This window comes from Camelina sativa, chromosome 18, assembly GCF_030686135.1.
Source record: "Camelina sativa cultivar CO46 ecotype springtype chromosome 18, ASM3068613v1".
Classification (NCBI taxonomy): Eukaryota; Viridiplantae; Streptophyta; class Magnoliopsida; order Brassicales; family Brassicaceae; genus Camelina; species Camelina sativa.
The window spans coordinates 2868098-2894095 of record NC_141897.1 but is presented as its reverse complement, the minus strand read 5'-3'; the positions used below and the strand labels follow the sequence as shown (position 1 = coordinate 2894095).

Below are 25998 nucleotides of genomic sequence, written 5' to 3'. Positions count from 1 at the left end.
TACAATCTTTTTTCCCCCTATTTATACTAAGTTATTACATTTAATACCATATCAAATTAGGACCCGCAGATCTCGCACTCCGTAATAAATGAGATCTTTGACCAATCCTCTGATCTTCGAAGTGACTTATCCGCCGTTACGCTCTACTTCACTTCTCCAATCGAGCATAATGGGCCGGGTTCCTCCATGACTTCGGACCGTATTGCCAGTTGGTCATGGGCTGAGGCCCATGACCCGAGGTGACTAATCGTGGTACCAACAGTTGCCCCCCAAGTTCTTCGAGCTGATTGGCTCGGAGGACTTTTGATCTGTTTTCGCCTGTTTCGGGAAAACAAATATACCCGTATCCCGTGATTTGATCGCGATAATGATGAGATTTTCTTTCCCGAACACGCATTGGGCCCACAACTCGGCATGGCACACTATAAGAGAGAGAGAAACATGAAACGGGACTCTTCGCTTTCCGAGGTAATCATTGCAACCCTGCGTATAAAGGTAGCCGTCCCCTCTTCGCTCTCATTATTTTCAGAATTAGTTTCTTTAGTCGATTTATTCTTCCCCGTTCTCTTTTGCTCTCTGTCGTTCGCCGGAAAGTTCTTCATATCTTTCTTGCCAATTTATCTTTTTCCTCTGTTCTAACATCATGTCTCCCCCAAAACCGCTTATCCCAGGCGCCTTCGGCCCCCATCCAACATCAAATCTCTCAAACAGCGATATGGCGGTGGTTAGGGGATCTTGCGGAATCCCCTTAGAGATCGAGATCTGGTTTCTGGAGGTACATGAATCCCCGAAGAACCCCCCTGCCGGTTACTGTTGTGCGTTCGAGAGTTTCTTCTCCGCCTGCGGATTATCTTTCCCGCTTCCCGAGCTCATTGTACGCATGGTGTTCAAACTGGGGTTCGCTCTCCCTCAAATGTGTCCGAATTTTGTTCGGACTGTCCTTTGTCTTCAAACTTTAGCCGAGGAGTACAACTACTCGTTGTCCTTGTCTGACTTTCTCCACGTCTACACCGTGAAGACGGGGCGTACCAAAGGCACCCTCTACATGAGTCCGCTCTCCGGACTTAAGGTTTTTGACGACCTCCTGGAGAAAGACGAGAAGTGGCGGAAATCGTTTTTCTTCTTCCCCGTTAACGAGCTCACTTTCGGGCATCTCACGGGCTTGTTCGTTTTGAAGTGGACTTCAAAAATTGGTAGAGTAATGTAGTCCGCTTAGAATTAGCTAGTCTTCTCTGACTTTTTGCCTTACCTCTGTTATTTTGGTTTCAGCTCACTTCAAATGTGGCCAGCTTTCTCCCACATTCGCAGAGTTTTTTTCCCGGTTCTGCAGCGAGGGGAAAATTGCTTGGGGCTCCTTCTCGTGCGAGCGGATCAGAGAGTCTGGAGTTAGGCACAAGAGAGTTCCCTTATTCGATCCTCTCCTCCCCGAATCCTTGATACTTCTTCGATGGGTTACAAGGAAGAAAGAGCTATTTGCTCTTAAGAAAGAGCTCGAGAATGCTGAGAAGGAAGCGAAGAGGCAGATGTCCACTGCTCTCGCTATGGGAAAAGCCCGCATGTCCGCCAAGAGCACCAATTTGCCAGCCCCCGAGGTAAGTGAAACTACTGTTCCCCCCATGATGCCTTCTGAATCCTACGTGATTGTCATCGCAGATTCGAGTGATGAACCTCAGGAGGGAGAGGGTCTCCCGGCTCCGAGCAATGAATAGATCAAGGGGAGTTCACAAAAGGTTAAGCAGTCGAAGAAGAGAAAAGAGCCTGAGTCTTCTTCCAGTTCGCGCGAGAAAACCCAAGCTCGAATTGGGTCTTCAGGGGAAGAACAGAATCGGACCGGCTCTTCTGGGAAGAGAGAAGCAAGTCTAGCTCAAAAGATGGAGCCCCCCTGGAGTCTGGCTCGAAAGATGGGGCGCCTCCGCCAGGGAAGACGTCCAGAGATCCATCCGTAGTCAAGGAGTCCGGAGGTCCTTCCTCTAAGCCCCCCCCCCCCCCCCAAAAGAGCAGCGCCACTCATATCGCGGTAAGTAGGATTTTAGGAGTAGTGAACTTATATTTGAAAAACATTTTTTCTTTTTTTAGTTGGAATAATTTATTCACTTCGTGCAGCTCTTCCTACCTCTCCAGCGGACTTGATGAGAAACTACAACCGCCTTGGAGTTCACGTCCCCACCCAGGAGTTTCGAGATCAACCAGGGGAACTTTTTTCGGTTCGCGGATAAAATCGGGGAGGTTAGTAACGATTTTCAGATTCTAGCGAGTGTCTAATTTCTACTCCCTTTGACTAACAGAACCGTTTTTACAGGTGATGATCGAGTTCAACAACTTGGTGGCATCTTACGTGGAACAGCTGTTCGCCTCCCTGTCAATCTCCGAAGTGGCTGCACTTCAGCAGAAGGTGACCGACCTGGAAGCCCAGGTAGCGGAGTTTACCCGGTTGGAAGCTATTAACGCTAAGAACGTGGAGAAGGCCGAGCAGATCCGAGCTCGAATGAAGAAGGGTGAGGTCGAGGTGCTTGACCTCAGGATAGCCAATGAAGACCTTCGGGGAAAGTTAAAGAAGGCCGGCAAGCCTTACTTCAAAGCCGCAGAGAACGAGAAAATCGCCAAGAATAGGCTGCACGAGGTCGAGATCCGCAACCAGATTCTGGAGGCCGGTAACAGCTGCGAGATGGAAAAGGCACGGAAGGAAGAGAGGCAATCGATGAGGCGAACACTCCGCCCTGTAATTGAAGAGGTGAAGATACACGTCGAGGAAAGGGAGAGGTTGGCTCCCACCCAGATTCGAGCTGCTGAGATTAGGGCCAACCAGATGCTTATAGAGGAGATCTCTCGGTGGGAAATTCAGGTCATCGAGGAGGAGCTCGGGATCCTGCGGGCTGATGAGGAGAAGGCTGATGGTGAAGTTGCAAAGGTAACCATCCGTGACTTTGATCTTTCCGCATTTTCTGACCTATTTGTGGACACGCCGAGCTACTGTGCAAAGAGCCCCCCTGAGCATCACCCTTGATGAATCCGAGACTAACTTTGGACAACTGTCAAACCAGGAACTGGACCTCATCCGGAGCAACACTGCGGAGCTGGACCTTGCCGCGGAGGTGGGAATCGCTGAGGTGAATGTGGCTCCACCCGAAGTAGGCGAAGTTGCTTTGTCTGACCCTGTCCCCGCTTTAGACGAGCAATAGACCAAGTTTGGGGTTGTTTTGGCATGAGTTGCCCCCCTTTTGTTTATTTTATTTTTGCCTTGCTAGACTTTGTTCGGGGCTTTTGGTCGAGGTGACCGCACCAGACTAAAAATATTCTTTCTTTAATTCAGCTTGCTCATTATATATATGTTTTTCGCTCGCTAAGTCTTCCATGAAGAGGATCTCGATTTATAATAACTTAGGAAACTGATTTTAAACAACTTTAGAAAGTACGCAATAAGACTGGGACTTTAACTAAAGGTGCTTTCAACTTTAAGGAATGTACGAAGCGAACTTCGGTTCGCGGAACAGAACTTTGCACTTGTTGCCACAAAGTAAAATTACGAAGTGAACTTCGGTTTTCGATAAAGAACTTTTAAGAAGGGAGACTTTGGTTCACTAAAAGTCCACAAAGTGGAACTTCGATCTCCGATAAAAGTTTACGAAGTAAGACTCCTGGTTTTAAGTAAAAGTTTACGGAGTGAGACTCTGGTTTTCAGTGAAGATTTACAAAGTGAGACTTTGGTTTAAATGACTTTAACGAAGTAGAACTTCGATTTTCGATAAAAAACTTTTATGAAGGGAGACTTTGATTGACTAAAAGTCTACAAAGTGGAACTTCGATCTTCGATAAAAGTTTACGAAGTGGCGTCAGTGTCTGTCTCCTCAAGGGGTGAGGGAGTGGCTTCGGGTATTGGAGCCGGAGTTCTAGAGGTCGCTCCGGATAAGGGAGCGCGAGCTGCCTCCTCCGCTTCTCTTTTTCTCATCACCCGGGCTACGACGCTGAAGTCTTCCAAGCGTATGCTCTTATTACCGTGGGGTCCGAAGTTGAAGCCAGTGAAGCTAGAGCATCTGCTGCGGAGTTCTCGCTTCGCGGAATCTTTGTGACTTTGAAGTCGTCGAACTTGGACGCTAACTCCCGAGCCGCAGCCAGGTAAATTTCAATTCACCCATCCTTGGCCTCTTCTTCTCCGGAAAGTTGGCTTGCAACCAACTGCGAGTCACAGAAAGCTCTGAGATTCCTAACACCAATCCCTACTGCGAGGCGAAGTCCGACTAGGAATGACTCGTATTCTGCTTCGTTATTCGACGCAACAAAATTCAAACGGAACGACTGCTCGATCATTTCGCCTGTAGGTGAACTAAGGCGAACACCGATTCCTGCTGCAGTCCTTGGGGAAACTCCATCTACGTACAAGCTTCAAGGTCCTTCGACGCTATCCTCGACCGAACTGGCGAGTGGCAATTCGATGAGAAAATCTGCTAGTACTTGCGCTTTTGCACAAGTCCGAGTTCGAAATTCAATATCGTACTCGCTCAGTTCTACTGACCACTTAGCTAATCTTCCGGACTGACTGGAACTATGGAGAACCGTACGTAGTGGTTGTGTCGTTAGGACGATGATTGAGTGAGACTGGAAATACGGCCTCAACTTTCTTGCTGAAACCACTACGGCCAAGGCCAATTTTTCCATCTCGGATACCTGGACTCAGTACCTGTGAAGGACGTTGCTCCCCCTTTCCTCACGAACTAAGACTCCGCTTACTGCGCTCTCCGAGACGGCGACGTACACAAATAGTGTTTCCCCGAATTCTGGTTTTGCCAGAACTGGTGGTTCGGAAAGATAAGTCTTTAGCTGGGAAAATGCTTCTTTGCACTTCTCGTCCCAAATGAACTGCCTCCCCCCTTTTTTTCAGGACTTGGTAGAAATGGAGACACTTATCCATGGACCGCGAGATGAAACGATTGAGCGCTGCGATGCGCTGAGGTGCGAGCCGGATTCTACTGATTTTACCAGCATATCGTCAATATAGACCTCCATGGTTTTCCCGAGCTGCTTCTCGAACATCCTATTCACCAGACGTTGGTAAGGTTCTCCAGCGTTCTTCAATCCGAACGGCATCACTTTGTAGCAATAAGTTCTGCGGTTCCTGATGAACGTTGTTTTCTCCTGATCGTCCGGGTGCATGAGAATTTGGTTATCACCGGAGAAGGCGTCCAAGAAGGACATGAGCTCTTGGCTCGAAGTTGACTCAACCAGCCTATCAATATGCGGGAGAGGAAAACTATCTTTTGGGCACGCCTTATTTAAGTCGGTAATGTCGACACAGACTCACGACTTGCCATTCTATTTATTCACTACTACAGTTTTTGCGAGCCACTCCGGGTATTTCACGGATCTGTCTCGCTTTGAGCAACCTGTATACTTCCGAATTGACGACTTCGGCTCGCTCGGGGCTCTGCTTCCTTCGGCTCACTCGGGGCCCTGCTTCACTGGACAGAAGGTCGGATCTATATTTAGCTCGTGTGAAATGATGTCCAGACTAATTCCGGTCATCTCTTCGACTGACCACGCAAAAGTCGTCATATGTTCATTAAGGAAGGAAACTAACTCAGCTCGCAGTTCACTTCCTAATCCTGCTCCTATCTTGATTCCTTGATCTGGAAACTTCGCGTTAATGAATATGACTTCGGTGAGGTCGCCCGTAAGCTGCTTTCGAACAAGATTCTTGGCGACCTCGAGCTATGGTTGCTATTGGACCAGCAGCTTGTGACTTGCAAGATAGCAGTTTCTTGCCACCCTTTGACTTTCTAGAATTTCCCGAACTCCCTGCGGGGTCGGGAATTTGACGCACGGATGGTACGTCGAGGGGACTACCTTCATTTGGAATAGCCACAGTGTCCCCATTATCGCATTATACACTGCAGGTCGGTCAAACACCGTGAACTCCACCATTTTAGCTACGCCTTGAGTGGAAACAGGGAGAGTAATTGTTCCTACGCCTTGAGTGGAAACAGGGAGAGTGATTGTTCCTGTGATGTGCTCCTTACCAATACCCATTCTAGTGAGGGTCTCCAGGAAAATTAGATCCACCGAGCTCCCATTATCTATCAGGATTCGACATACCTCGTGATTTGCTACGTCAAGTGATATGACTAAGGCGTCGTAGTGTGGGGAGCTTAAATCTTCCGTCTCCTTCTCCGAGAAGGTGACCTCGGGTAGGTCACTCGTGGCGAATTTTATCCATTTAGGTCCCGAGGTGACCAGCTTTCGCTGGTGGTCTTTGATCGCTGTTATCTAATTGCAGAATAAACGTGATCCGCCCATGATGACATCTATTCTTTTCTTCGGTTCTATATCACCATATGCCTGCTTCGGCTTCTTTGAAGGTGGAGCATCGTCGTCCACTTCGGACATCGTTTTTTGGTCGAGCTCATCAATAGATACGTTCGGCATTTCATCGGACACGAACTTCTTTGCGAGAAGATGCATCAGTTTCCGTTCGTCTTGTGAAGCTTGCAGTATGCTTTTTCATCCCGAACCCACTTGTTGCTTGGCAGGACTCCGCTCTTGGCACGTGGTGAGAATGGTGGCCTAGATGGGGATCCTCTTGGAGAACCCTTTTGAGGAGATTTGTCCTTTGCAAAGGTTTTGAATCCGGACTTCGGGGTTGAGGGTGGCGTTTTCTTAACCGGTGTCGGTGCCTCGAACTGAATAGCTTACAGTACCCGGCATCGGCTTCATGAGGCTGGAGATCCACATGGCTAGCAGTGAGCAGGAAACCTTTAAGGTGAACCGTTGGATCTCCTTTTCCTTCATAGCTCGAGAAAGTTATCTTCCCTATGTCCTTAACGCGAACTCTAGCTATCTGAGCCGAGAATGGAGTCCGCTTGGACTCCTCAATTACTCAAGAAATATCTGGTGCCGAAGTAGTGGCATTGTGCGCCATAGAGCGCATGTCCCGGATCTCGTCCTGCATGCGATGGATCTCAGGATTGGAAACGTAACTCGGGGTTAAATTCTCCTGAGGAAGATTTCCCCCCCCACAGGCGGAGGGATCCGAACTGGGACTTCCGAAGAACCGGTGACTTCGATTTGCACCAGGGTGCGATTGTCTCCATGATGTGATGGTACTACCCGCGAGGCAGTGGAGGTAGGAAGGTATCTCCAGGGGCGTCTTGTTGCGGAGTTAGTGGTGCGCGGTGGATTTTGCTCGGAGGAAAGGAGGTCAACACGATCAGCGTATGCGCGGTGTGAGGTTGAGAGATTGGCGACTGAAGCGGCGATCGTCTCCAACCGAGTTGACACTTGCCCCTCCAGACCGTTGAAACGATCAGATAAGGCGGCGGAAGCTGCTTGCTGGCGTTCTGATTTCTCCGCCAAATCCTGCAATAAGTTTTGTATTGTTTCCAAAGTTACCTGGTTGGAGGATTCATGAGCCATGGCAGCGTTGCATAGCATAGATCTGTCAGGGGTCAGAACTATTGAGAGTATAGGTAGTAAACCCCCCCCCCTTCTAGCGCCAAATGTGAGAACCGAAACTAGATTCTTCTCTCGAAGTGTTTTGTGGAGGAAGGGATTTACTACTGTAGTAGTTCCGAACTGAATTTAGAGACAGAAAGTTGAGGGAGTAAAAATGAGTATTATTGCATTGTAAGAAGTTTTTTCATCCCTTTTACAATTTTTTCCCCCTATTTATACTAAGTCATTACATTTAATGCCATATCAAATTAGGACCCGCAGATCTCGCACTCCGTAATAAATGAGATCTTTGACCAATCCTCCGATCTCCGAAGTGACTTATCCACCGTTACGCTCTACTTCACTTCTCCAATCGAGCATAATGGGCCGGGTTCCTCCATGACTTCGGCCCGTATTGCCTGTTGGTCATGAGCTGAGGCCCATGACCCGAGGTGACTAATTGGTACCAACACAAGGAAGATTCTGAATTGCAGTGCCATCTAAATGTAGAAACTCAAGATTTTCAGAAAGCAGCTCGAAGTTGATAAATTTTGAGCAGCCACTGAGGATGAGAGTCTTCAGGGAGACTAAATCAAGTCTTTCTGGTAGAGACGAGAGCATTACGCATCCTCTGAAGTTAAGGAAAACAAGGCTCTTCATATTTTTCATATCTTTTGGCAACTTTTCTAGAACAGTGCAGCCTTCAAGATTTAATCTTCGGAGATAAAACGCCTTTGACAATGCTGACAGGTCAGTCAACTTCTTTGAATAACTTAGATCAACCCACTTCAACCATGGCGTTTCCTGTGACAACAACTCAGAACAAGTTTACCACCAATCAGCTAGATTTTAAAGATTATTATAGTCATATTGGTCTTGAATGTATGTTTCATTCAACTGAAATAATGAAAAATGTTGTTACGAAAAATTCACATGTATGCACAAACTTGAATCTGAAACAAATGATACCATAGTGTAATGTAGCAATGCAAAGAGGGTACATGGAGACAGACCTTAACAGCTTCCCAAACCCGTTTGATCTTACTGTAAGGCAGCCTGAGATCAATGAGATTCTCTGGGTCGAAGTCTGGTGGAAGTTCATCCAATGGAAATTTCAGCCAGTGGAGATATCTGATCTCTTGAAACGGGAACTCCAGTCCATCAGGCAAGTTTACTTTACAGTCAACATCACATTGCTGAGGACAAAGAGAGTCATATACTTTGAGGTACAGCAGATTCCGCTGGTTGAACCTTTCGATAAAAATGTTTGGGTCTATGGGGATTCCATTCTCAACTTTGGACGTATCTAGGAATATAGCCCTCACCTTTTTTCATTTCCCGTAAACAAGTCAAAAGACAAAGAAATTAGCAAACCGCATATGAAGTAATCCAGCTTTAAACTCAAAACGTACGACTCAAGAAAGTATATTGAAGTAGGCCTTTGAGATTTCTTATACCTTTTTAATTTTCTGATTGAGGGTAACCTGTTCAGAGCGTAGGGTGTTTGTAATTTTTTCATGATTCCACATTCTTTCCCCTGACTTGTTTTCATCAGATGAACCAAGTTCCTGACCAAATGTACACAGTAGATTATGCATCTCTATTCGGCCGGCAGAGATACCTATGAACAACTTTTTAGCAAGAACTCTAACATCTTCACCAGACTCAGGGCTATATGGGTCTAGTAAACATTTCACATAATCTTCCTCTTCTGATTTGAAAAAACAAGCTATGTCGAGAAACGCATCTTTCTGTTGTTCACTCAGCTTGTCATAACTGATTCTTAATTCGGTTAAAATCTTTGGACTGCAACAATGTGGCAGTGTTACTAGTCTTGCTTCCCAGTGAGCCTCATCTTCCCCACAAAGCTCTTTTCCCAATTCCTTGAGGGCTAGTGGATTGCCTCCAGCATAATCAACATACCTTTTGCTTAGATTCATGAAATTTCCTGCTGTACTAGTAGAGTCTTGATCGTCAAAGGCATGGTGTTTGAAGAGCTCCAACGCTTCTTTATCATTCAGTCCAGGGACCATATAAGTATCGTGAACCAAATCTGCGATCGTTGACTTGTCACGTGTTGTAATGAAAATCTTGCTCCCCTTCTTAATCCACTCGAGATTCTCGAGTAAGAAATTTACTTGGTTCTTATGGCTCACATCATCCAAAACAACAAATATTTTCCTGTTGAACATTTGAGCCTTGTGATCCAATTCTTTACCGTTCAGAAGTGTGTCCTTAAACCAATCCGATCCATCATTTGACTCCTCACGGATCGCCCTGATAATCTTTTTAAACACAAACCTATTGTTCCACTTCTTGAAATGCAGTTCCGCGAGAGCGGTTTTACCAATCCCAATTCAGTATATTGGGTCTTTTCCTTTTAGCTTCTCCGTAGAGCTTAAGTCCAAACTCTCCCTTCTGCTCTTTCACTTCCTCAGGTGTGACGTTGAAGAAGACGGGGATGATTCTGAGTTTTCCTTTCTTAACTTGTTCAGTGATCTTCACAAGCTCGTCCAAACACCACTTTGATTCAGCGTACTTGCTCGAGAAGATGGACAGTGCGATTTCAGATTGCTCGATCCTCGTGAATAGGACAGTGAGATCTTCGCTTGGGACCTCTTTCGTGTCGATGTAGTATTTGATTTCAGCTAGGGTTAAGGCTCCTTCCAGATGGCTGATGAAATTGCCGCGCAATTCTTCTCCCCGGAAATTGATGAACACTTGCCACGACTCTCCGGAAGAGGCCGCCATTGGCAAGTTTTTTTTGGTGGAATCGTTGGGAGAAGTTCGAAAACTGAAGTCAACTCAACTTCAAATGAAGTTAGTAACCAAAATGGTTACACTTTTACAGTGAGCAAGTTGCACACGCTGACACGCACATCAAGTTTGACCGCTTGTTTTTGCCCTATAAGTCAAGTCTATGGTTTGGTGGCTGGTCGGAACCGGTTTAATCCGATTGGACCTATTTTCTTTTTTAAGGCAGAACCCCGATTAGATTCATGTTTCAAATTATCCTCATTAGTTATGCATTCCAATTATTTTTGGTACAGGTTCGATCCCAATCTCCTCACTTTGAGATTTAAATGGGCCGGCCAGTAAGCAGAGAAGAAAACTTATCAATTACATCAAATAAGACGTTTGTTTGTTTTCTTAAGTACTCATCAATAGTTGAAGAATGCCCCATGGCGTTAGTAGGCAGCATAACAAAGAAACTGATGAATAAATATGTTCATACAACTTCAAAATCAAAGAGTTTCAGGTCCAAGAAAATGTCTCTAGCAGAATTCCCCGGACGAGCAGAAGTAGTACAAGTAGTAATTATTCCAAATGTAGTAAGCAAAACAAACATAGCAGAGATGGGCCACGCACCAAACCATTTCCTAAATATGCTGCTATCTGACTTTGCTTAAGGTGGTGGTGATATGGTTGCAGACGATTGTGTCTTGTGGTCTCTCCATCTGCAAATTTTCTGGTAAAGGACCACAACAACAACCACCATAACCAGAACATTCACTAACCACATAACACTCGAAATAGAATATGCCTCAATGAAAAGTAGAGGAGACATGATGAGACAGGAAAGAAAAGTCACAAAAAGGGCGAAAACATGGTCAGTTGGCGTATTAACACTTCCCAGATACTTAAGACTTCCTTCAGAAATTTTGGTTAGCGCTCTCTGAACTGCTTCAACAGTTGCTTCAACAAGAGAGGCATCTTCGCTGCAATATTAGAGAGAGAAACGGTAGTTGAAAATTTGTATGAAAAAGTTAGTTATGTGGCAAAAGTTGAAAGTTGTGTACTTTTTGGCATTTCCAAAAAGAACGTCATCTTATTAGACCTTATTATTCATCAATAAGGAAAAATCAGGAAATCAATACCCGTGAACTTCCGAGTGTATGCCGATTGTCTTTGCAATTGACTTCACAGAAGCTTCCCACTTCCGTACTTTCTCAAGTTCGTCCTTGTACCTCTCTCTCATTTCCTTGAAATGTTGGCCAAATTCTCCCTTGAGGCTTCTCACGTCACTTGATCTCACATTGTAGAAAATGGGGATCACCAAGAGTTTTCCTTCCTTCGCGAGCTCGTCCATCATCACAAGCTCGTTTAAGCATATATTTGACTCTACATACCTCTTGGAGAAGATGGCGAGTGCAATCTTAGACTCCTCTATTCTCTGGTAGAGTTGTATCAGTTGTTTTGTCCCATTCCCCTTGTCGTTGTCTGTGAAAACGCTGACCCTTGCATCTGTCAAAGTACTCACAAGATGTCTGACAAAGGTCCTGTGCAGCTCAGCTCCATGATAACTGACGAAAACCTGAGGGTGGCTTTGTCGGATTCCAGCTTCAGAAGACGATGCAACCATGGGAATCTAATAGACAAGACAGAATGTTTCAGAATTTGGTGGTTCATATGATTGGGGAATAAAAATGGGTTTGAGCAGTTAATTCGTCTACTTATTAATACAAAAAAAACAAAAGATCTTACAATGTCGTCGATGTGATGTTGAGGCTCCTCAGACAACTGGGCGTCGACCTCTAACGCTCGAATGTGTCTCTCTCTTTCTGAATTGTTTGATACGGTTCTATATTTAGTCCAGGAAAAACGAGACTTAGCAATAGGTGGTTCGGAACTTGAAGCCTGCATAGGACATAACAAAAAGTATAAGTACATGATCATGAAATCTTTGTTACAGAAAATATATCCGATTCATTCAACCAATTAACATATGATTGAACTTACGACTTCAAGTGCTATCATTTTATTTGGCAGTTCAAGTACCTTGTCCCCACCGTCAGAAGATCTTTCTGCTGCTTCAGTTTCCAAGATAGCCACTAAAAAAGGAAGACAAGCTATCAGAAATTTAAAAACCTTGAGCAATACTTGGAAGCAAAGACAATCGCACATAAAGATGAAGCTAACAAATCTTAGATCCAATCACCGTTTTTTGAATAATCTCTGCAGTGATTAGCTTCAAGAGGGGCTCCACGTACACCAGATTTAACCCGCAATTCATCCGTCAGATAGACCAAACTAAAGCCACACTTCAGCACCTCGCAACCTTCTAACACTTCTGTACCATCTGTCACTTGAAATTCAAACAAAGCATCACTGTGACTACATCTTTCTTTATCTTCCTCTCCCAGTTTCTTGATATCCAATATACTAATATAGCCAATAAAGATATGACATGTTTCAATCTTCCCTGGCGTGTTATTTGATGGGCTCCAACTGCCAACAGTGGAACTTAAGCGGATACAAGACCCATCTTCATTATTAAACACACTTTTACATTTCACTAAGAGACGGTTCCTCTCATGATAGCCTTGAAATGAGATAACAGCGCACAGAGCTATTCCTGTAAACTTGTTGTCGCTCCAGTGTAGAGGCAGCTTTGGCTTTAACAGCAGTCCAAAAGCTCGATGACTGAACCATGCCGGCACTTCCCAACCAGGAAAGCAAGTTCCAGTAAAAGCTTCCAAGACAGAACTCTGCAGAAAGGAACACCAAAACTAAATTACATGTAATATGTTCTACCGAGGCGACTGCGAATTAATAGAGAGAGATAGATAAACCTCATCGTAACGAGTGAGTTCATCTAGCATTAACTGGCTTCTCCACCGAGTATAGGATATGATACTATCTTTTGCGTCTTGATCCAACTTATCGCAGTTGGAAAAATTGAATTTTGCATATTTCTGCCCAGACAGCACCGGAAGGGCTAGAGGATTTGCAACTCTTTCCAACGAATCACATCCATGGGCATCAAAGTATTGAAGTCTTGGTGGAAGCGTTGGAACAAATTTCAGCTTTTTGCACTGCTTCACGTCAAGGCAGTTCAGATTATATAGTTTCCCAATGTCATGTTGCAGGGTGACAAAATCATTTCCACTCAAACATAAACGTCGTAGTGAGGATAATCCATTTACACCACATGCATATTCTCTCATGGTGGAATATAACGGAAAAGGTTGTAAGGAAATATCAGCAGAAGCTGGGCCTTCGGATCCAGTAAAGCACGACATACTTGGCATCTCATTTGCTCCTGTGCCATCAAGAAGTAAAATCTGAAGATGTTTTAAGCTATGCCTGACATCTGGAAGACTCTTAAGCCTTGAACAACCAGAGAGTACTAGCTCGTCAAGAAATTTCAGCTTTCCCAAACAGTTGGGAAGAGTCTCCAGCATTGTGCAGTTTTTCAAATTCAACATGACAAGTCTCTGGAGGTTCTGTATAGCTGGAGGAAGTCCTTCAATCGCTGTGCCATCCAAATGCAGAAATTCTACACGCTCAGAAATTAACTGAAATTCCTTTAGGTTTGAGCAGTCACTGAGGATGAGAGTTTTTAGAGAGATTAAATTCATCTTTGGAAGATAGCAAAGACTTGTGCATCCTCTCAGGTTCAGGAAAATAAGAGACTTCATATTTTGTATCTCCAACGGCAGCTCATCCAAACTCGTGCAGCCTTCCAGATTTAATCTTTGAAGATTTTCAGCCTTTGACAATGCTGACAAGTCGAGCAACTTACTTGAGTGCCTTAAATCAACCCACTTCAACCGTGGTGTATCCTGTCAACATTTAACCAACAATCAGAAAATACATAAGTGATCTAATGAAAACATAACTGAAAAAAGATGGAACAAGAAGACACACCTTAAGACCTTCCCAAACACGTTCTATCTTGCTATAAGGCAGCCTCAGGTCTACAAGATTCTCGGGTCTGAAGTCTGGTGGAAGTTCCTGCAACGGGAATTTCACCCAATGGAGATATCGAACCTCTTCCATGTGGAACTCAAGCCCATCCGGGAAATATAAGTTGCAGTCAGCTTTACATTTCCGAGGACAATAAGAATCATATATCTTGAGGTATAGAAGGTTTCGCATATCGGTGAAGGTCATACGTTCCAAGGCAATACTCTCCCTTATTTGTGACATGTCTAAGAAAATACCTCTCACGTTATTAGCCTCCTAAAAGCAAGTAACAAACATAAAGTTAGGAATTACATGAAGTCTCAGGGTTTTGCTTTCATATAGAGGGTGAGCTTGTTGTCCCTGTTATTTGACATTTGACAGAAACTGTTGAAATTTTCTGCCCTTGAAAAAGCTTTGCCAATAAGTATTCTAGAAGATTCCATCTATTATTTTTGTTTCATGTTTTCTTACTAACTGAAACAACTTTCATCCGTCCTAAAGCATTCACAGAAATAATGATCTTAAAGTTTGTTTTAGAATAGCCAAGAAATGTTTCAGGCATAAATGGACTCTCTTTTCAGAAAAACAATAAACGTACCGCTTGTTTCATTTTTGTCACCTTGTTGATGATATCTTTGTCGTTGCACAGCCTATGCTGCCCGGGAGAACCAAGGTCCTTACCCAATGTATACAGTTGATCATGCATCTCTACTCGCCCATCAGAAATTGTAATGAGGAACTTGTCAGCAAGATCTCTTACTTCACTCACAGCTTCAGGATTTCCTGAATCCAGTAAACTTTTAACAAAATTTTCGTCTTCTGATTTGAAAAAATGTACTATGTCGAGAAATACATCTCTCTGTCGCTCATTAAGTTGGTCAATAGAGAATGTCCACACATCTCTCATCTCAATACTAAAATTTTGTTTCACTCTTTGCAGTTCATGTTGCCAGTAGGCTTCATCTTTTCCACATAGGTCGCTTCCCAGTTGCTTGAGATCCCGTGGGTTACCTGGAACATTATCCACGAATATTCTGGACAGTGACAGGAAGGTTTCTGAGAGATACATTTGATTATAGAAGGCATGATAAGTAAAGAGTTGAAAGCCTTCTCTGTTGTTCAATTGTTGGACCACACAAGTATTATGAGCCAATCCATCTAGCAATGACTTGTCACGCGTTGTAATCACAATCTTGCTTCCCTTCTTAATCCAGTCAAGGTTGCCAAGGAGAAACTCTAATTGCTTCTTGTCACTCACGTCATCGAGAACAACAAAACTTTTGGCCTGACGCAGTTTATCCTTGACCGATTCATGAGTCGTTTCGTCATCCATGTCTTGATTTACGTGTTTGAGTAACTCCTTCAGGAATACCCTCCTCAACTGCTCCAGGCTGTATTTTTTTGACACTGTTAAAAACAAGTGCCTTGGAAACTTACACCCACGCTTTTCAAACAAAACTCTTGCAAGAGTTGTTTTACCAAAGCCGGGCATTCCAACAACTCCAAGAATATGTGTTTTTCCTGGTGTCGAAAACAAGGCCTTTTCCATTTGCTTGAGTCGTAGTTCAACTCCAACAAAAGAATGCATTTTAAGCTTCTCTAAACTTCCTGAAGATGTGTTGTCACGATAAGAGCTTACAATGATTTCTCTTCCTGCGTCTTCTTCTTCATTTGGAAGGTCAACTTCCTTGTTTTCAAAACTCTTCCCTACATTTGGGTTAGCGTCAGATTTTGCTTCATATAAGAAATTTGCATCCTTTCCCGAACATGGACCAGAGTAAGATTCATATTGGGTATCAACATGACTTCCAGAGTTTCCATAAGATATTGCTTTACCTAGGACGTTCTCAATCCTTTCTGGAATTTCAACAGTCTCTGCATCCCACCTTATATTCTCCCTTCCATTGGTTGCATAAACCAAACTAAAGCCACACTTCAGCACCTTGCAACCTTTTAACACATCTGTACCATCTGTCACTTGAAATTCAAAAGAAACCTCAGTTTGACTACATCCCTCTTCATCTTCTTCCCCACCATATTTCTTGATATCCAACGTACTGGTATAGCCAACAAAGATATGAGACGACTCAATCTTCCCCGGTGTGTTACTTGGTTCCCTCCAACTGCCAATAGTGTTAATAAAACGGTTATGAGACCTGTCTTTGTAATTGAACACACAATTACATTTTACTAAGAGACGGTTCCTCTGCTTGTGGTAGTCAGGAAATAGGATAACAGCGCACAGAGCTATCCCAGTAAACTGGTTGTCACACCAATGTTGAGGAAGTTTTTGCTTTAACACTGACCCAGAGGCTTGGTGACTAAACCACGCTGGTATATCCCATCCAGGTAAGCAAGATCCAGTGAAATCTTCCAAAACCGAACCCTACCAAAAAAAAAAAAAAAAGGAATACCAAACCAGATTATATACCGACAGAAGCTGCAAGGAAAACGGAAAATGACATAGAAACAGGCATACCACATTGTATCGAGAGAGTGCATCTAAAACTAACTCGCTTCTCCACCGAGTATAAGATATGATACTATCCTTAGCATCTTCATCCAACTTGTTACAGTTGGAAAAATTGAATGTGGCATGGATCTGCTCCGACAGCACTGGAAGAGCCAGAGGATTTGCAACTCTTTCCAGTGAATCACAGCCATGAGCATCAAAGTACTGAAGTCTTGGTGGAAGCATAGGTATAGAGGTCAGCAATTTGCAGTGCCTCAAGTCCAGCCAATTTAGATTGTAAAGTTTCCCAATATCAGTTTGCAGGCTGACAAAATCATTTCCGCTTAAACATAGACGTCGCAGAGAGCATACTCCATTAACACCACGTGGCCATTGCCTTGGGCCAAAAGGTTGTACGACCATATCTGCAGAAGTTTGGCCTTCTGATATATTGGCACAGGATATGTTTGGCATCTCTTTTGCTCCTATCCTGTTGATAAGTAAACTCTGGAGATGTTTCATGTTTTCCCTTAATTCTGAAAGATTCTTAAGCCTTGAACAACCAGAAAGTATAAGCTCTTCAAGAGCTTTCAGCTCTCCTAAACAGTTGGGTAGACACTCCAACATTGTGCAGTTCTTCAAATTCAATAAGATAAGTCTCTGGAGCTTTTTGATGGCTAGAGGAAGTCCCTTAATTGCAGTGCCATCTAGATGTAGTACTTCTAAACTTTCAGAGATAAGCCGAAATTCCTCGAGGTTTGAGCAGTCACTAAGGATGAGAGTTTTAAGAGATATAAAATTCATCTTGGGAAGATATGAAAGATGTGTGCATCCTCTCAGGTTCATGAAAACGAGAGACTTCATATTCTGGATTTCCACCGGCAACTCTTCCAAACTGGTGCAGCCTTCCAGATTTAATCTTTGAAGATTCTCAGCTCTTGATAATGCCGACAAGTCGAGCAAATAACAGGAGTGGCTCAGATCTACCCACTTCAATCGTGGTGTATCCTGTGACAACCCGTCATAATTCAAACCACTAATCAGAAAAACCGCATTAGTTACTCAAGCCATCTAATGAAAAAATAACACCAAAAATATGACATAGGAAGACATACCTTAACACCTTCCCAAACACGTTCAATCATGCTAAATGGCAACGTAAGGTCAACAAGATTTTCTGGTCTTATGTCTGGTGGAAGTTCCTTTAAAGGGAATTTCACCCAATAAAGATATCGGACTGCTTTCAAGGGGAATTCAAGTCCATCAGGGAAGTTTAATTTGGAGTCCGCTTTATACTGACGAGGACAACTAGGATCGTATATTTTCAGGTACCGAAGATTACACATATTAATGAAGGTTGAACTGTCGAAGTAGATGCTCTTCGCTAACTTTGACATGTCAAAGAAAATACCTCTTACATTATTAGCATCCTGATAGCAAACCAAAAGAGAAAATGTTAGCGAATCATGCACAGAGTCTAAGTGTAACTGAAAATCTACAGTTTAACAAGAAACCTTGTCTAGATCAAAGTTTTTCTCTTCCAAGATATATCATTTATTATGATTGTTTTCTGATTACAAATGGTGGATAAAGATGTCACGATACATCTTAAAAATTTGCATATGTTTATTAATTTCACATTTCGGGTTTCAGGAAATTTGGTTTCCTTAATTTCACAGTTGAGGTATCGGGAACTTTGTTCCCCTTATTTACTATGAATCATGAAATTTGTTTATAAACATGATTGGATATTATCTTTCACGGAAAGAAAAAAAAACTTACTGATAGTTCCATCTTCGTTAGTTTGTTGATGATATCTTTGTAGTTCCACATCCTAAGCAATCGAGGGGAACCACGGTCCTTACTGAGCGCATACAGAAGAACATTAATCTCTACTCGACCACCAGAAATTGTAATAAGGAACTTGTTGGCGAGATCTTTTACTTCACTCACAGCATCAGCAGAGTCAGGATCTTCTGAATCTAGTAAACTCCTAACAAAATACTCATCCTCTGATTTGAATAAACACAATATGTCAAGAAACACATCTTTCTGCCTCTCATTAAGTTGATCAGTAGAGAATCTCCAGACATCTTGGAACATCATACTGGAATTTTTTGTCAATGCTTCCAATTCAAACTCCCAGTCAGCCTTGTCTTTCCCATGAAGTTCCCTACCTAGTAAGTTGAGAGCCAATGGGTGTCCTCGAGCGTAATCCACAAACATTCTAGAGAGCGTCAAGAAGGCACCGGTGGGACTACAGATTTGAAGACCGAAGGCATGATGACTAAAGAGTTGAAAGGCCTCTCTATAGTTCAATTCCGGAACCTCGTAAGTATCATGAGAAAGTCCTTCAAGCAATGACTTGTCACACGTTGTAATAATAATCTTGCTTCCCTTCTTAATCCAGTCAAGGTCACCGAGAAGAAAATCTAATTGTTTCTTATTACTCACATCATCGAGAACAATAAAAACTTTAGACTGAAGCAGTTTGTCCTTCACGGATTCATGTGTTGTCTTGTTACTTATCACAAGAAACTTTCCCTCGAGTAACACTTCCAGGAGTGTCTTTCGTAGCCACACTGGCCCGTAGTCCTCTGACTTCTTACGTATACCCAGAAAAGGAAGGCAACGTAAAAACTTGCAGTTCCACTTTTCATGCAGCATCACTGCAAGGGTAGTTTTACCAATACCAGGCATGCCAACAACTCCAACAATTCGAGTTTCATTGCAATCAAACTCTAACTTCTTCTCTAATTGCTCCATTCGTTTCTCTATTCCAAAGAGGTACTGATTGTTAAGATATGTTTCATGCTTTCCTCCTTTTCCTGTGGGCAACTCAGTATTTTCTGCTTCCCGCAGAGAAATTCTCTCTAGGACTTTCTTGACAGTGACAGCGATGAACTTGCTCTCAGAACTGCCAAGCCATGAGAAAAAAAAGCAGATGAGAGAGATGCATCATGTAATTTCAGAGACAATCGATTCAAGCCAATAATAAATTATAAATTATAATTACCTGTTCTCCTTCGAATAGATGCCCACCATAGACGCAACAGACTCCAAAGCTTCCTTCCATTTAATGATATGGTGATTCCGATTAATCCTCCACAAATTCCAAAAATTAACACCAAAATCTCCCTTCAGTTGTTTAACCTCCAATGACTCCACCTTATAGAAAATTGGAATGACTACGAGATTACCTTTGTCCATCAGCTCTTTAATTTTAACCAACTCTTTTAAGCAACATGAAGATTTAGTGTACATGCTGGAGAAGATTACAAGCGCAATTTGTGACTCCTCGATCCGCTTGAAAAGGTTTCCAAGATCTTTACCCATCGTATCATCTAAATCTATATAGACGGTGAATCCAACCATATTCAAGGCTTTCACGAGGTGGCCAACAAAGCCATGGCGCAGGTCAGCTCTGCGGAAGTTGATGAACACTTTATGCTCTGGCTGGGGTTTGTCGTTCATCACCATGGTAGAGCTTTCTCTAACATTTTCTTGCTTTTTTTCTTCAATGGTTGAGTCAACTCGCTTGTTCTCAAGACTATTCTGTAAATTAAAGGTTGCATCAAAGTTTGCTTCAGCAAGGAATGTGTCTTCCTTTCTTGGATTCAGACTATCACCTCTTCTTGATTTTGCTTTAGCTTGAACAATCTCGGCTTTCTTTGGATTTACATCTGACTTTGTATCCCATAGAACGCCGTCTCTTTCACCATCTACCCTTGTCAGTCTCAGATTAGCTGATCTGGAAGAGTTCATAGAGGCATCTCCTTGCTGCTCACTCTGCCGCTCATATAACTTTTCTATATGCTCCAGTGAAATCTGGGTCATTACATTCTTTACATACACAACGACATTAGTGATAAATTCGGTCTCATCACTGCGAAAGAAGGGTAAAAAAAAACAATGAGAACCTCCGATCATGTAAGGCCTAATCACTTACACTCAATTTAAGCTATCATGTACATGAGAAGGTTCAATTAAGCGAATTATAGCTTTCTCTTTCCTCTTATCGATGGGTAGAGAAAATTCTGAGACATTGGAGTCCATTGGTGCTCTGATTTCTCTACCCTTCGGAATTACCAATAAAAATATGAAACCGATACAACTATAGTTCATAATATCCAGTAGAAGAACTAAGCCATGTCGAAAAATATCCACAGGTAGTGGCATGATCTATCCCCGATACTTTTTACATTACAATAGGGTAGAAAACGTACCTTCTGTTATCTAACACGAAACCCGGCCTGTCCAATACAGACATCAGAGCTTCCTTCCATTTAATGGTATGTTTATCCCGATGAAACATATTATTGAAAGAGCCTGCCAGGTCCCTTACATGCGATTCCTTAACCTTGTAGTAGATTGGAATGACAAAAAGCTTGCCTTCATCCATTCGTTCTTTGATCTTCTCCAGCTCGTATAAGCACCATGTTGATTGTGTGTACTTGCTCGTGAAGACAACAAGTGCGATCCACGACTCCTCAATCCTCTTGAAAATGTTACTAGTATCATCAACTGTGTCCTCATATACGTTGACTTCTTCACTTTTCAAAGCCACATTGAGGCGAGCTACAAAGCCATGACGCAGCTCAGCTCTCAGATAATTGACGAATACTTGATTTAGTGGTGGGTGTTCATCGTCGGTCACCAGGATAGAGCTCTTGCTAACGATACGCCTTCTATTAGAGGTTGCATCAGAGTTTGCTTCACCAAGGAAATTGTCATCCTTCCTCAGATTTATATCATCATCCCTTGAACTTTGAGAAAATTTTGCTACACTCTCAGCTTCGTCTGGATTTACATCAGAATTTGCATCCAAGAGAACACCAACAGTTTCACCTTCCACCCTTTTCAAATCCTCGGATATCATCACTGCCAAAGTAATGTCCATAAACGCATCTTTCTGTTTTTCGCTCAGCCAGAAATGTGAATTTTCAGTTTGACCCATTGAAAGACGGCAGATTTCTTGCTTGACATGCATGACAGTGAGTGGAATAATGGCGGCCAAATTACTGCCAAATAAAGGTAAGAAAAAAAAACAATGAGACTCTCATGTGGCCGAGTTAGGCCTAACCATGGCAGCCGGTCCACTGAACAAATTCAAGCCATCAAAACGGGAAGTTTCAGTTTCCCAAATTAAAAATCTTAGCTCTTCGAATTTAGTAGAAACTTTAACAAGTCTGTCTACAAGGAACTACTAGTTTCACTTTTCTTTGACACCACTAAATTTAAGGGTAGGTAGAAGAAGATTGAATGCATACCTCTCGTCACTAAACAAAAACCCAGGCTTTTGCAAAATGAAATCCAAAGCTTCCTTCCATTTCTTGAGCTCATCATACCCAGAATTACTCTTCAACAAGTTTAAACCAAAATCTCCTTCAAGCCCTTTGAATTCATCCGAATTCAACTTGTAGAAAACGGGAATGGCCAAGAGTTTGCCTTCCTCCACTCGTTCTTTGATCTTCACCAGCTCGTCTAAGCACCATTTCGATTCTGTATACCTCTTAGAGAAGATTACAAGCGCGATTCTCGACTCTTCAATCCCATTGAAAATAGGGTTTTCAGCACCTACACAGACCTTGACTCCGTCCCTTTTCAACGCTATCGTGAGGTGAGTGACAAAGCTCTGGCTCAGCTCGGCTCCGCGAAAATTGATAAATACTTGTGGCGGGGTTTCTTCCTGAGTCGCCATGGAAGAACCTATCAATGAGAGTGTTCCCAGAGACGAATTCGGATAACTAAAATATTGAAAGCTTCATTTTTAGAGGGGGACATCTTCGTCAAACTACATCCACTCAAGATTAATAATTTCATTCACAGCATCTCGCCTTCCCTGTTGAGTGTTGACCCTCTAGCTCTACAGAGCCTCTACTCCTCTTTCTGATGTCTACTCTCCCAGTAGGCCACAATGGATATTTTCTTTTTAATGTCTGTCTATTTTAAGATTAAATTAAATCCGTTTTAGAAATATTTTCTTGTGTTGAATAAAATATTCTTTTTTTTTTTTTTTTTTTTTGCCAACAGGTTACAAGATTGACTCAAACGAGCCAATTAGACGAGAAGTTATTCACAAAGGTGATTGGAAGCGACTCCACTCTAGCACGACGCGCCAGTTTGTCCGCTCTACCATTCTGTGATCTTGGTACCTGAACGAGAGAGAATGAAAGGAATTCACCCTTATCTTCATCAATAGCGTCCAGATATGTCTTGAAAGCGGCCACTCGGAAGGCGAAGACACCATCTTCACCAAATCAGAACAATCTGTGAGAAAGACGACTTTCTCGTTATCAGCACCAATCATACACCTCATTGCCCAGGTAAGGGCCTCTCCCTCTGCGTGGAGCGGTGACAAGCTACGACGAGAATTAGATGCACCCATGGTGGGAGATTCTCCGTTAGGAGAAATGCAATACCATCCTCTGCCCATAAACTGATCAGTTGCCTTTCAAGATCCATCTACAAAGCATCGGTAACTAGATTCATAACCGTGAGCCACATTACAAGTCTGAGTCATAGATCTGGGTAGAGGCCGAGGGACATCAGTAGAAAAGGATCCGGATAGGTCTTCCTGGGCTGAAGACCACAGCCTGGATTCCTCCTCTGCTAACCGTAGGATTGCTACCAGGTTGGAGTCCAAGTTACTAAATAGTTTATCATTCCGAGCCTTCCAGATATACCATAGAATCCATGGAAACATTGCCACCGAAGGAATGTCTTGAAACCTCCAAAATAAGGAATCCATATTAGCATATATAGAATCCGACGGGAAACAACCCGTAGAGGTCGGAAATTGGGACAGTCCCCAAACCTGCCTAGCCGGAGGGCATAAAAAGAGGGCATGGTTAACTGTCTCTTCCGTCTCCCTACAAATTTCGCAGTCCATATCACAGCTTAATCCACGACGCCGTAGATTAGATGTTGTCGCCATGCAACCCGTAATTGCTTGCCACAAAAAATGTCTGAGTTTTGGTGGATACCTAATCTGCCAGACATATGCCTGTAGAGGGATAATATTGGGGCCAGAAATGGGAAGACCTCTCTCCGGTTTCTGCCGCAATGCCTGATATCCAGATTTAACAGTATAGCTACCGGTTTTAGTCAAATGTCATCCCAAGTTATCCGGTGTGGTAAGATTACCAAGAGGTAAAGCAGAAATAAGGGCTACATCCTCCGGCTCGAAAGAAGCCGAAAGTAATGCCAAATCCCAGGAACATCCTGTCAATGAAATTTTCAACTCTAAGCGTTGGATTGACTGGCGATCCTGAACGCAATGCTGGTCTCGGGGATTGAGCAGGTATCCAAGGGTCAGACCATACTGAAATGGAGGCCCCAGTTCCTACCCGTTTAATGAGTCCTTTGTTCACCAGAGAGCGAGCAGAAATCATACTTCGCCATCCATAAGATGGAGAATAAGATTTAATAGGATCTAATGGATCTGAATGCCTATAATACCGTCCTTTGAAAACCTTTGCAAATAGTGAATCTGGAACTGATATCAACCGCCAAAGTTGCTTAGCCAACAGTGCGGTATTGAAATCGTCCAGACACCTAAACCCCAAGCCTCCCTCCATTTTATCGACACACAATCTGTCCCAGGCGATCCAATGTAAACCCCGAGTTTCTCCCGAAGAGCTCCACCAGAAGTTGGAGATGGCACTCGTAAGTTTTCGTGTAACTGTTTTGGGAATTCTAAAATAGGACATAACAAAAGTAGGGACAGCCGTCGCGACCGATTTGATCATGAATTCTTTACCCCCCCCCCCCCCCCCCGGACAGTAACCTGGCAGGCCAACACCCAGCCCTTTTTTGTAACCGATCTTGGACGAAAGAGAAAATTTTGGTTTTCGATCCACCAAGACTTTCCGGGATTCCCAAATAGGAATTCATGCCACCTAAAGTGGTAATCCCCAGGATACCCTTTAAGTCTTCACGCACATCCACATCTACTGTATGTCCAAATTGAACAGAAGATTTCTGGAAGTTTATCCTCTGTCCAGAAATCCTCTCATATTGCCTAAGAATCCCCAAAATAACTTCGCATTGTTCCTTTGTGGCCCGACAGAAAAACAGACTGTCATCTGCAAACAGTAAATGTGAAATTGTCGGACATGCAGTGGAAACCTTGATACCCGTGATAAGCTTAGACCGTTCCGCTTTCCGTAAATTTGCAATAAGTACCTCAGTACAGAGGATAAAAAAATAAGGTGACAAGGGATCTCCTTGACGGAGCCCTCTAGACGGTATTATTGATCCATGGGGTTGCCCATTTAATAAGACGCTATATTCTACTGATGTCACACACCACATGATCCAGGAAATCCATGCCTCACAAAAACCAAATTTCCGCATTAAGGAATCAATAAAGGACCATTCTACCCGATCATAGGCCTTACTCATATCTATTTTGATGGCCATAAACTTGCCCTTACAAGAGGGATTAGTGCGGAGTCCGTGAAACATTTCCTGAGCAATCAAAATATTATCCGTAATTAACCGGCCTTCTACAAACGCTAACTGTGTCTCAGAAATTAATGTTGGCAAGAACTTACGCAACCGTTGACATAAAATTTTTGAAATAATCTTGTACCCGACATTACATAGACTAATGGGGCGCCATTCAGTCATCCGGGTCGGTTTTTCTACTTTCGGGATAAGACAAATATTAGTCTTATTGAGGCGTTTGTCAAAACTGCCAACCTGAAAGAAAGACTCCACCGAAAGCTTTAAGTCAGCTTTAACCGTATCCCAAGCACGCTGATAAAACAGGGCCGTCATACCATCCGGTCCCGGAGCTTTATCAGGGTGCATCATAAATAGAGCCTCCTTTATTTCATGTTCTGTGACTGGCTTAGTCAGTTTCTCATTGATTTCGTCCGTTATAGAGGTGCTGATTTCACCCAACGAGTCCTCAATTTCTGAGGGATCGGTGGACATGAATACCTCTTGAAAATATGAAGTTGCGATATTCTGGATCCGAGGCTCCTCTGTGGTCCAGTGACCCAACTCATCATACATTCCAACAATCCGATTATTAGCTCTTCTTAACTTCGTTTGGGCATGAAAATAGCTGGTATTTTGGTCTCCGAAGCGCATCCACTTACTTCGACTCTTCTGATACCAGTAAATTTCCTCATCCCGATAAGCTTCCCGCAATTTCCAATTCAATTCCGAGATAATCTCAACAGAGATAGAGTCATCCTCCTGAGCAATGGCTAGCTGGGATTTTAAATCCTCAATTGTTTCCCGTCCAAATGGGGCCTGTGCTTTCCTCCAGCGGGAGATTGCTTGGCGGCACTTTATTATTTTGTCCATTAAATTCCCAGACTCCCCTGTCTCCCCTGAGAACCATCCCTCTGAAATAGCTCCAAAGAGACCCTCTTTCTCCAGCCATCGGCGGTCAAAGCGAAAAATGCTCCTCCCTCTCC

At 43.2% G+C, this 25998-nt stretch overlaps 4 protein-coding genes across 8 annotated transcripts; 1 reads left to right on the top strand and 3 right to left on the bottom strand.

Moving 5' to 3' along the window:
* The first annotated feature begins 643 nt into the window (after positions 1–643).
* LOC147921425 (uncharacterized) lies at positions 644–3179 on the top strand. Its single transcript, XM_087497677.1, has 7 exons — positions 644–1193; positions 1270–1592; positions 1654–1730; positions 1813–1961; positions 2077–2204; positions 2300–2908; positions 3042–3179. Exons 1-7 carry the CDS (start codon positions 644–646, stop codon positions 3177–3179), a joined length of 1974 nt encoding a protein of 657 aa, XP_087353803.1.
* Positions 3180–7583: 4404 nt separating this feature from the next.
* Positions 7584–10428, bottom strand: LOC104760396 (disease resistance protein RPS4). The gene is made up of 3 exons (XM_087498173.1): positions 8880–10428; positions 8436–8747; positions 7584–8226 (listed from the first exon to the last, which is right to left on the bottom strand). The coding sequence occupies exons 1-3, from the start codon at positions 9612–9614 to the stop codon at positions 7879–7881; spliced, it is 1395 nt and encodes a 464-aa protein (XP_087354299.1). The 5' UTR covers positions 9615–10428; the 3' UTR covers positions 7584–7878.
* On the bottom strand, positions 9766–10173 carry LOC147921424 (disease resistance protein LAZ5-like). The gene has a single exon (XM_087497676.1). It carries the CDS (start codon positions 10171–10173, stop codon positions 9766–9768), a length of 408 nt encoding a protein of 135 aa, XP_087353802.1.
* A 131-nt stretch (positions 10429–10559) lies between the features above and the next one.
* On the bottom strand, positions 10560–22509 carry LOC104760394 (uncharacterized). 5 transcript variants are annotated; one of them, XR_015588492.1, is made up of 15 exons: positions 21835–22509; positions 20791–21585; positions 19581–20450; positions 18347–19481; positions 17680–17994; positions 16592–17572; positions 14966–16498; positions 14711–14895; positions 14074–14388; positions 12996–13988; positions 12362–12911; positions 12202–12254; positions 11908–12060; positions 11301–11791; positions 10560–11141 (listed from the first exon to the last, which is right to left on the bottom strand). XR_015588492.1 is itself a non-coding variant. In XM_087498171.1 (15 exons), exons 4-15 carry the CDS (start codon positions 19607–19609, stop codon positions 10829–10831), a joined length of 7155 nt encoding a protein of 2384 aa, XP_087354297.1. In that variant the 5' UTR covers positions 19610–19667; positions 19765–20450; positions 20791–21585; positions 21835–22470; the 3' UTR covers positions 10560–10828. The 5 variants fall into 5 exon arrangements, 4 of the variants coding, with proteins under 4 accessions (XP_087354297.1, XP_087354294.1, XP_087354295.1 ...); XM_087498171.1 differs by having other exon boundaries at positions 12163–12254; positions 14711–16498; positions 19581–19667; positions 19765–20450; positions 21835–22470; XM_087498168.1 differs by having other exon boundaries at positions 12163–12254; positions 14711–16498.
* Between the last annotated feature and the right edge of the window lie 3489 nt (positions 22510–25998).